This window comes from Rhinolophus hipposideros (genome assembly GCF_964194185.1).
Source record: "Rhinolophus hipposideros genome assembly, chromosome: 22".
Lineage (NCBI taxonomy): Eukaryota > Metazoa > Chordata > Mammalia > Chiroptera > Rhinolophidae > Rhinolophus > Rhinolophus hipposideros.
This window is the reverse complement of record NC_138068.1, coordinates 9,584,835-9,596,573: the sequence shown is the minus strand read 5'-3', so window position 1 is coordinate 9,596,573 and position 11,739 is coordinate 9,584,835. Positions and strand designations below refer to the sequence as shown.

Below are 11,739 nucleotides of genomic sequence, written 5' to 3'. Positions count from 1 at the left end.
AGTGTGTGTTGACTCAATGAACAAATCAACCAATGACACATCACTACATTATCACCGCCTAGTTTAACGCTAGGCATATGATCAGAACTCGGTAAACGTTTACAGATAGAACACCGCAGAGTCCTGCCAAGCCCAGGTGGTCAGTCCTCTTCACAGCTGAGGAAAATGGAGGCTCAGACTCGGGAAGTGTACCCATGGGGTCCACCTGCTCAGCGAAGCTTGAAACTTCCTTCCCAAGGCTCAGCATGGTGCAGTACGCGGCGCTGGGTGGAAAGCACTTGCTCTCAGGATGACTCTCAGTGACCTCACAGAGTTTCCCTCAAAACACCCCCGCCCTAACGTGGGGAAAAGCCGAAACCTCGTGGGGCCAGAGGGTAAAGAGGCCCTGTGTGAACCCTCCTCTCTAAGCGCCTGGGAAGGTCATGCCGTGGCCTCCTCCCCCCGCCTCAGGCTATAGAGTCGGAGGGACAGAAGGACCATCCTCGCGGCCGAGGCCCCGCCCCCTCTCGTCGACCGTCCCGCGCCTCCAGCGGAAGCCGGAAGCAAGAACGGGCGGGCCCTGCTAGCCCCGCGGCTCCCAACTCGGTGGTCTTGGAGGCTCCGCAGGATGGGGGAGAAGATGGCGGAAGAGGAGTGAGTGGGCTTTTCCAGGGCTGCGGAGGCGGCAGGGCTGGGCCGCGGCGGGTGACAGCGAGCGCCTCAGGCCGCCCTCCGGCCCAGGAAGGCGGAGCTCCGTGTGCCGGTTGGCCAGGGCTGACCGTGCCGGCGCCTGCGAGGAGGGCGGGAGGGACGGGCCTGGGCGCAGCCCCGCGCTGCGGCTTCCTTGAGATCGGACCCTCGGGCTAGCGATCGGCCACCCAGCGCAGGCCTAGAAAGCAGTCTTGCGGAAACCGCAACCCTAATTTCACTTTCCTGGTTTTCGGTCATCTGGTGATTACGGAGCGTTCCAACGCCTCCTCCAGGAAGCCCCCCACCCCTGCTTAGCCAGTCACCCCCTCCCCCCCCAACGATCGTTTTTCGCATCTGTCTCCTCCACTGAGTTTCATTCATTCATCAACTATTGGGCATCTACTCTATTTTAGGCCCTGGGCACATAGTGAAGGAGGCAGGTGAGGAGCAGCCCTCTGGGAACTTCCATTCTAGTGGGAAAAGAAGACCATAAATAGTCAAGATGATGTTCGCAAGGAAATGAAACAGTGTTAGAGGGTGGGGGGAGGGGTGTCTACTCAGGAAGAAATGATGTGCGGGCTGCAACTTTAGGATTAAGAGAGGGAATAGCAAGTGCAAGAGGTCAGAAGCAAGAAAGGGCTTAATGCGTTTGAGGTACAGAAAGGCAGATGGCTGGAGTGTAGAGAGCAAGGGAGCTAGGCGTAGGAGATGAGATGAGGTGGGGTGTCTGTCCCCCAGGTACTTCTGGGGAACCATCACTCTTAGTCTATTTCCATACCTACTGGCCATAGTCTGTTGCATGTTATAGATGCCCTATCTGTGTTTGTGGAATGAGTGTATGTAAAAATTAACAAGGAAGGTGGTTGAAATTTGACTCCCTCACCTGACAACTTTTCAGATACCTCTCTGGGCGAGGTGGTCATTTCATTCAGTCACCTTATTTATTGAGCATCTGCTCTGTCCCACACGCTAAACTGGGCCTCAGCAGCACAAAGCAAAAGAGGTGGTAGGGACCAGTGATTTCCAGTTTGGTCTCAAAGCTCGATTCTGCCAGACTCACTGAGACATTGGCCAAGTTTTGCAACCTGTCTGACTTTCTGTTGTTCATGGATATGAAAGGGAAAGTAAGAGTGTCCACCTCAGACGTGTTATGCCTATTAAACAAGAGGTTTTATGTTCCCTAGCCCCTGGAATGAAGCAGTCCTCAATAAACATTAGCTGTTACAGTCAATTACAATGATTAGTACATCAATATTGCACTAGTGTTCAATCCCAACACAATGTGAGGAACATAAGCGGTGGGGTGGAGTGGGGTACTGCAGAGGAGGTTTCTCTTGAGCCTTCTGAAATCTGAGAAAGATTTTGTAGAGTAGGGCATTCCAACCAGATCAATAATTGGGCAAAGTCAGGTGGTTTCTTCAACATGTGGATGTAATACAAGGCAAAGAATGTAAAGGAGAAATAAAGGCGCTGGTAATGTTGGACATTGGAAGTGATGAGACTCCAGTTTGTCTCCATTTAAACCCCCCATGACACACCAAAGAGCAGGCATCATTGGTTTTTACACTGGCCCTGATTCCTCCCCCACCCCCACCCCCCCCCCCGTTCTGTCCTCTTAAATGGCTGTGTTCAGAACACCTGAGGGCACTGGTACCATCCTGCAGCATCAGGCAGAAAGGTTTTATATCCGTTTCTCTCCAAGGCCTGCTGTTGGTTGCAAGACCTGTAACTTCCATAAAGCCAAGTTTTCTTTCTGACTTTGTGTGTTGATACTTAGGGGCCCTTTTTCCTTTATTTAATTCTGCTTTTTATGTCCCCCAACAGGTTCCCCAACACAACTCACGAAGGTTTCAATGTCACCCTCCACACTACCCTGGTTGTCACTACAAAACTGGTGCTCCCGACCCCTGCCAAGCCCATCCTCCCTGTGCAGACAGGGGAGCAGGCTCAGCAGGAGGAACAATCAAGTGGCATGACCATTTTCTTCAGCCTCCTCGTCCTAGGTGAATGCAGAAACACCATCGTCTGCCATCTTGAGTGTCTGTGTGTGCTGTCTGTGTGCTTACCCCCATTTAAACGACCATTCACTTTGTCAAGTCCTCCATTTGGGGTTTCACTTCAAACACTGAGGGACAGTGATCAGTTTATAACATTATATAACAGGGTACTTTTTTTTCTTTATAAAATCACAGAGTTTAGCAATTCTGAAGAGTCCTTTATGTCGTATCTTAGATGTCCTTTGAAAGGGAGAATTAAAGAACTTTTGAACTAGAAAGAAACTCAGACATTTAGTGGATTTCAAACTCTGTGCGTGTGCGTGTGTGTGTTGGTAGCAGAAGGGGGGGGGAGTCAAATGGGAGGGCATCTGACTGACTAGAGCAGCATTTTGTCTCATCTATTAAGCTTATAAATTTTTATTGAAATGTTTTTGCAGCTCAGTAAAAGATCAGACACCCTTACCCTAGCACACTGTTGTTTACCTCTATCATTCCATTAATGATGGTCATGACTTTTGCCAAATCTGTATACCACCAGTGCTGATATTTACTTATGTAAATATGTAATATTTTCCTTTAAACAGATTCACTCTCTCAAACTTAAAATCTCATTTGGTTCAAAATGTAGCAGGGGAGGAAATTTAGGCCCCAAGAGGTTAAGCGATTGACATACGACATACCTGGGATTTGGGAGACTAATATCCAGTTTACCAGACATCAATCAAGAAGTTTAGATAAAAGGCAATAACTTCGGTGCTGCCCAGACACTGTAGACAGTAGACAACTGTGTTAAACAATAAGTCCAGTGGAAACTGCACAAGCACTTTGGATTAACTGATTACGGGAGAAGTAGCTCAGAATTTGACTCAAGTCCAAACTCTTGTTTGAAAAGTGAATTTGGCACGTTTATCTTTAATGATACTCTTCTTTAATGATACTCAGTCATATTTCAAGTTAAATCTTAGAAGAGTGGATGGTGCAACTGGATTGAAAGATGCAGAGTATTCCTCTATCAGGACTGTTTTTTGAGGGAAAGTGTCACTTTCACATTTATATTCAGACTCTGTTAAATAGTCAAATAATTGTAATAATGTAATTTTATTTAAAGTCCTAGAACTCATCCTTGTCTCATAGATTTGAAAAAAAATACAAACTACTATGTCTGGCCTCTTTCACTTAGCATCATATGTTCTGAGTTCATCCACGTAGCACGTTAGAATTGTATTCCTTTGTGTGGCTGAATAATATTCCATTGGACATTCCATTGGACATATTTGTCCATTCATCAGTTGATGGACATTTGTGTTGTTTCCACCTTTTGGCTATTGTAAGTAGCATAGCTATGAACATTTGTGTACACGTTTTTGTGTGGATATGTTTTTATTTCTCCTGGATAGATACATAGGAGTACAATTGCTGGGTTAAATGGGTACTCTGTGTAACTTTCTCAGGAACTGCCAAACTTTTCCACAGAGGCTGCACCATTTTACATTCCCACCAGCCTTGCACAAGTGTACAATGTCCCATATAGATTTAATATGCCCAGGTAATTTTTTACCCTGTCAATGTAGTTAAAAATCTATTTCTAGGGGATTACTTCAACAATCAAAGATTCTTGTTTTCTTTTGTTATAGTAGTTGAATAAAAGGAAGAAAAGCAGTTCTTTTTTTGATCAAGAAATTTTTAGCTCTTTAATCCTAAAGTCTGTTTACATTGTTGTCAGCTTCATATGTTAGAGAATATAAAAGGCAGGCCTGGAAAAAACTTTTGTAATCACTCTTTTCATGGGAGGGTAAAAAGCATAAATAAGACTTTCAAAGTAATTTTCAGGGTGTGGAGCACTTAAGATTGTTTTGTGCCAGAGACCACAAAACAGGTTTTTATAATGTGCTTTTTCATCCAGGCCAAATCCTGCCTGGTGTTAATACATGTTTGGGGCCAGAAAGGACTGAACTGTATTTAATAGTGCTGTATATTTCTCTTGGATTGTCTTTTCTTCAAACAGATCGTAAACCTAGACTCTAGGGTCCCACTAATGTCAGATGGGTTCCATTTTCACCTAATCAGACTCTTGGCAGTTTATGAGTTGGTATCTCCACTTTTTAGGTGTAGGTCAAACATGTTAGCATAATGAATGCTTCTTTTTAAGTAAATTTGAAGGCATTTTCCCCTCTTTTCTTGTATATCATCAAGATACTATGTTTCTTGTATATTTAGTCCTGATTAGATGTAAATCTCATGAAGTACTGTTACCTACTATTCATAGGTAACTTGCTAACTCACTAAACACATGAACTCTACTGAACTGAGGGAAATGAATCCATGGTTTATTCTAGACTTCAGAAACTACCAACGTGGAACACCTTTGCCACTTTTGTTTACTATGTTAGTCAAGTCAAATGAAATTGTCACTTTTGTGTCCCAGAAGCCTCCTGAAGGATTATATTATGTTCCTCCTTGTTGAGAAGGGAGACCCAAACTCTTACCTTTGACTTTTAGAGGCTTGAAATCGGTTGACTTATAGTTAACCCTTGCTGATCTTTGACTTTGCAGAAACAATAGTGAGTCACTGTTATTAACTTGCACTAGAGTTAGCAATTAGCATCATTTGGCAGGTACATTTTATGAGTCATTAACTTTATTGGAGTTGTTTAAAGTTGGCATGTCTGTTTTAATATAGTTTCCATAATTATTACTTCAGGCATGAAAAATTGGAAGCACATTACCTTGTGGTATGCATACCCTCCATACAACATACAAGTTTTTGTCCCTTCTTGCTCTGTTTTTTTTCCAAGGGTACTTGGAAACATGTACTTGTGTTTGTATGTATACATTTGTACATTCATAAGCACATGTACACGTACAGGCACATGTAGTTTGGAGGTTGTTTGTTGTAAAATACATGGGGACATATAGCTTACTTTTTCATCTCACAGAATGTCTTGGAGATCTTTCCATATTTGTGTTTTTTATCTACCTCATCCTTTTCTTTTTACAGTATGTATGTGTGGTGAAATAATCATAACATAAAATTTACCACTTTAAAGTGTACAATTCATTGGCGTTTAGTACATTCACAATGTTGCGCAACCATCACCATTATCTAGTCCCAAAACATTTTCATCTGCAGAAGGAAACCCAGTACCCCTTTAAAGCAGTCACTCCCCACCAGTCTCTGCTAAACAGTTCTGCTTTCTGTCTCTAGGAATTTGCCTACTTAGAATATGTCATACAAATAGAATCATACAATATATGATCTTTATGTCTGGCTTTTACTTAGCATCGTGTCTTCAGGGTTCATCCATGTTATAGCATGTGTTAGAATTATATTCCTTTGTATGACTGAATAATGTTCCATTGTATGGATATACCACATTATGTTTATCCACTCATCAGGTGATGGACACTTAACGTTGTTTCGACCTTTTGACTATTGTTAAGTAGTGTTGCTATGAACATTTGTGTACATGTTTTTGTGTGGATGTGTTTTTATTTCTCCTGGATGTATACCTAGGAGTGCAGTTGCTGGGTTAAATGGGTACTTTGTGTAACTTTCTCAAGAACTGCCAAACTTGTCTACCGAGGCTGCACCATTTTACATTCCCACCAGCCATGCCCAAGGGTTCCAGTATCTTTACATCCTTACCAACACTTCCTTTCCATTTTGTTTTGTTTTTTAATTATAGCCATCTTATGGGTGTGAAGTTATATCTCATTGTGGTTTTGATTTGCATTTTTCTAATGACTAATGATGTTGAGCATCTTTTCATGTGCTTATTAGTCATTTATATATCTTTGGAGAAATGCCTATTCAGGTCTTTTGCTCATTTTTAAATTGTGTTGTTTTTCTTCTTGTTGTTGAGTTATAAGATTTCTTTACATATTCTGGATACTAGACCCTTACCAGATACATGACTTTCAAATATTTTCTCCCATTCTGTGGGCTATTTTTTTTTTCAGTCCTGATTCTTTTTAATGGCTGAAGACCATTCCCTGAGCCCTATATTTAGCTCTCTCTGTTGTTAGACAGTTTTCCCCTTTACTCTAAAAAGTGCAAGTAGTTGTTTGATTTATGAGAATAAAGTTTTTAAATTAGTTCTTTCATCCAGCTTGGTGCAAAGAAAGAGCAGAAACTGATTTCCACTCCCTAATCTATCATCTATCTACTTACGTGCTTGTGTACCTGCCTTTTTAGACAGTAGGCATGCTCGTTGGTCAAGCAGTGGAACTTTTTTCTTGCTCTTAGTATTTAATATAGGATTTTTCCAACTAGGTTAAATATTTATAATAAAATAACACCATAGATTGATAGTTTAAGCACAGAATGAAAGGAGGACAAAATGTCTATATTTATAACTGTTTTCTTTCTCTGGACACCTGGTGCTTTTTGGTGGGACTAAAGATATCTAATTTGTCAATGCAGGCTCCAAGGGTAGCCAGTTAACAGCGATGCAGATTGTTTAAACATTTCTTTTTATACAAAAAAAAAAAAAATCAAAATTATTTTTAGTATTATTGAGTAATGCTGTGATTGATGAGATGGTATACCTCGTAGGTGCCTAATAAAAGAAAGAGACATGCACACTAACACTTGGGCCATGAAATTAGATTTTTGGAATTAATGTGAAAGTATATATATATATGTGTGTGTGTATGTGTATATATATATTTATTTATTTATTTATTTATTTCTGTTCAGAAATACTCCTTTCAAATAGTTTGACATCCCTTTGTTTCCTGTCTTTCATGACAACACCTCTGTGGGGAAAGTCAGATGTTATTTTGGTGACTGAGGAATGAAGGCAGCCGGGAGGGAGGTGCGGGGGGAGGGGGAGGCCTGCTTAAGGGCACAGGATTGGAATCTGGCTCCGTCCTCGCAATACCTATCAATGATGTGACCTCTAAGCTTCAGTTTTCTCATCTAGAATCAGGACATAATGGTAATAGCTAGTTAAGAAGGGTGTTGGGGGTCAGAGGAGACAGCATTTGGCAGTGCTGGGTGCCTTGGCTGGCTCCTGGGGAGCCCTCAGCCAGTGGGAGCTCAGTACCGAGCTGGAAAATAGTTCTTTAGGTATCTGATGTTCATCGCACCAAACCAAAGTATTTACTTTGTTCTGTTCATAAAACACCCTCACTTCTATGCTAAAAGAGAGCCAGTTGCATGGTGGCACAATACTTTGTGTCAACATATTCTGTTGCAGTTATACATACAAGCAAGTGATTGATTTCACTGACTTTCTCCTCACCGTTGATTTAGAGTTTTCCAGTTGATGATTACTTCAAAAAAAGTCGAGGATCATTTCTCAGAATCAGGAAAATTTGAATAATTTTAAATGGTTGTAGAAGGTTTAACAACTTAGAAAAAAATTAGATATCTGATGCTGTTTCAGTAACCACTGACAAATGAAGTAGTTCAGGCATGTAAGGGAGTGTGGAGAAAATGTTATAAACACTGTGGGTCTACCTCCTCGTTAAGAAAAACGAGATTGAAAATACCAGTGACGCGTACTGCGTCATTGACAGTTGTCCATTTCCTTGGCAGCCCTCCAGAGTAACCATTGCCTTCCACTAGTGTTTATCATTTTAAAATGTGCAGTTTTAACAATGTCTTCTTTTTCCCACAGCTATCTGCATCATATTGGTGCATTTACTGATCCGCTACAGATTACATTTCTTGCCAGAGAGTGTTGCTGTTGTTTCTCTAGGTGAGTGCTTAATGGTGACTATGATAAAAGCAGTCGCACTAACAGCAATAACATCTTTTTTTTTTAGTGCCTCCCTATTGCCAGGAACCACAAGAAATGTGGTACATACCTGATCTCATTTAATCCTCACTGCAACCTGCCATGAGGATGTTATGATCCCATTTTACAGATGAGGGCACTGGCTCAGAGAGGGGTGATGACCTCATAAAGGTCACATAGAAGCCCCTCTAAACAGCTCGAAGGCCTTTTCTAATTCTAGAAGTACCCTCGGGGCAAACTGACTGGTGCTACTGGGCTATGCTGACATCCAGCTGAACTAAGGCAAGCAACTGACACTTAATTCATAGAGTCACTGAATTTTACAGCCAAAAGGGGCTCTCACTTCAGTGTCAGAGTCAGATCTGAAGTCTTCAGGGAGCTTTCCAGTCCACCTCATACTTCTCTCGTTTCCTGTGGCAATTAACTCTTAAGATAATTAGCCTCTATTTAGAGGGAACGAATCAGTGTAATAACAGGTGTGAACTCACATTGCAAGTTCCTTGAAGTGGTTAGTGAAGGAAGAAGCAGAGGCCTTATTTTTCAGTTAAGTATTAAGATCAAGACGAAAATATGGGTGGGGATGCTTAAGGCAGAGTAAATAAGGTTTCACCAAGGTCAGCGAAAGCTTTCATCAGCTTATTATATTGCACTTTCTTTTATGAGTTTCCATTTGCCTACTGATGATGTTTCATTTTTCCTTATCACCATCGATGCTGTGTAAGTTAATTTTCTTTGCCTTGTAGCTCTTGTTTAGTATATTTGGTAATTCTTTTACAATATAGCTGCTGTTTAGGTTAGCTTTGGAAATGACTGCTCAGGCTCTGTTCATTCTCCTTCCCCTGTCACCACATGTATCCTCCCTTCTACTCTGGTTCAGCCCCTCGCCTGTGGTCCCTGGACAGCACAGTACTCCTGAGTGCCAGGCTCTGGCCTATGAGCTTTCACATTGAAGCCTCATGACCCCCAGGTGACGCCATATTTTAAGGAACGACGCGCCACTAGATAGCACTGATCTTCAGTAAAGAGTGGGAAACCAGTTTCACTCAAAGAGTTCCTGTTCTTTATTTAGCAGGCTCTTCAGCTGCACGTCCGGGCAGATTCTGAAAACCTTAGCTAACAAGATAGGCTTAGAGCTCTGAGAATGGAAGGACCATTCATTAACATTCCTTTCCTGATATTAAGCCTGTTGAAAATAACCTACATAGCTAATACCTGTTATCCTGGGGCATTCATAAAAGACTTAAAAAATCATTCTAAGGAATTTATAGTTTTCCAGTCAGTTTTCATAGTGTCGTAAGAATGAGAACAATAGTGTGTATTTAGATATTGTGCACATGGAAATTAAAATGATGGTACTTATCCCTTGGTTTGGAATGTCAGGTTCTTCCCTGTCTCTTGAATATATGGGTAACTGAGGTGAATGACCACCAGTGCTTGTATTAAGACTTTACCGCAGACATTGTTGGTTACCTACCCAAGAGCCATTTCCTTCCTTCTTCTTTGAAAATAGAAGCCTTATTTTGCCACAGTGCGCTCAAGGAAGTTGGGCCCCTCCAAGTCAAGCCTGGTTCTTCACCGTCATGATAATTCCATTCTCCTTTGCCAAGGATTGGTTGAGAGGAGTAGAGGCAGCAAGGCAGTACAAAATCCAGTTCTGTCCAGTGAGACCAAAGGGAAGTATGCTTGGTGGGGAGTTTGGGAAAATTTTTTCCTCTCTGATAAAAAAAGTAATTTTCCCTTCCTTTGATGCTATTGTATGGAGGATGTGATGCCTGGAGCACTGGCAGCCATCTTGCGATAGTGGCTCAAAGACAAAAGCCAGAATGCTAAGAATTTCCAAAGGGATAGATGGGAAAGCCAAGATTCTTGACTACATTTTTGTTTCCTTGAATTGATAGCTCTGAAGCTACCTATCTCAGAGCTGCCTGTTATATGAGATAATAAACATCTGTTGTTTAAGCCATTTTTAGTCAGGTGTTCTTTTACTTGCAACTAAAAACATCTGAACTGATACAGGGCTTTTTCTATTCAAGGGACAAAATCAATTGAAATTGACTCACAGAAAATGAATTGGAGGGGATGGACTTGCACACTCATTGGCTCAGAGAACCAAAAAACACTGCAGGTGGTGCTTGCTTCACACTTTGCTGGAGGGAGTCTCCTGGACTCAGTTTTTCTCCATTTCTCAACAGTGTTTCTCTTTGTTTTGGCCTCACTCTCAGGCAGGCTTTCTTCACGGGTAAGCCTGGATAGCTTCAGGCTTCCTATCTTTACAGTAGCAATCAGATTGGGGAAGGTGGTCTCTTCTTCCTGGTTCCACCAGAACTGTAGGCTGAATCTGACCATGTGGCCAGCCCAGAACGGGGCGTGGGTGGAATGGTGTTGGGGGTCAGCCAAAGCTCTCCATCCACAAGGTTCATTTCTTCACTGATGCTGCAGAAATGACTGTGGCCTATACAACCAGGTCTTGGGAGGGGGGATAGAAAGTAAGTCTTGCTTTCAGTAATTATTTGCTAACTCAGGTGATTGGAACACTAAGAGCATTTCCAGGGAGAGTGCTGGGGTCCAGAAAGTAGTTTTTATTATATTAGAGGACATTTGGTTGGAATTTAGAAAAGCTGACAAAGCTATCAAAATAGTTCTGTATTCCATAAAGCTATGTAAATTGAAGGAGAACTTTTCTCCTCGTAGAGCAAAGTGTAACAAAATATTGAGATATCCATTATTTCAAGAATTTCTAACTTTTGTGCCAAATAAAAAAGAATCCAGATGAAGCTGCCAGAGAAAATGGGATTTTCATTCTTTCAGGGATAAATTTTCCTAGCTTACCTCTTCCAGCCAGAAGTTACTTTTTAGTCTGCAGTCATTTAGAAACGTTATTGGCCTTTTGTGTGATAGTTAAGCAGAATTCCTAAGAAATTGTTGGTACAGAAAAGGACTATGCTCTGTGAAGCACATTTTCTGCCTTCTATTTTATTGTATTTTCAAATGAATCTTGAGACTTTTTTCATTCTTTATAAAAACATAACTATCAATATGAAGTTCTAAAGATATTTCCTTGGCCCTTGTTCAAAGCTTTCCATACTTTGTGAAATTCTGTAGTTTGAGTCCCTTTTTAAATAATAAATGTTTTGTACAGTTAAACAGCTATGTATAAAAAGAAAAATCCTTTTCACTGACAACTTCAACTATTTTTATCATGCTTCCTTCTCTTCCAAACCATCTATAGACATATACAGATTAGATGACTTGGTTTTAGTTTATATCATTTTTGTGTTCTTTCCATGTATTAAGTTTACCTATTTTCATTGGCTATATAGTGCTGATTC

At 41.3% G+C, this 11,739-nt stretch overlaps 1 protein-coding gene across 1 annotated transcript in view; it reads left to right on the top strand.

Annotated features, from left to right (window-relative positions):
• Positions 1-531: 531 nt before the first annotated feature.
• The window catches only part of SLC9A8 (solute carrier family 9 member A8), a 60,735-nt gene continuing 49,527 nt past the window's right edge, over positions 532-11,739 (top strand). Inside the window, exons 1-3 of the mRNA XM_081034359.1 lie at positions 532-633; positions 2,494-2,672; positions 8,291-8,371. Coding sequence (XP_080890485.1) covers positions 608-633; positions 2,494-2,672; positions 8,291-8,371 — 286 coding nt within the window. The 5' untranslated portion in view covers positions 532-607. The remainder of the gene's footprint in view (positions 634-2,493; positions 2,673-8,290; positions 8,372-11,739) is intronic.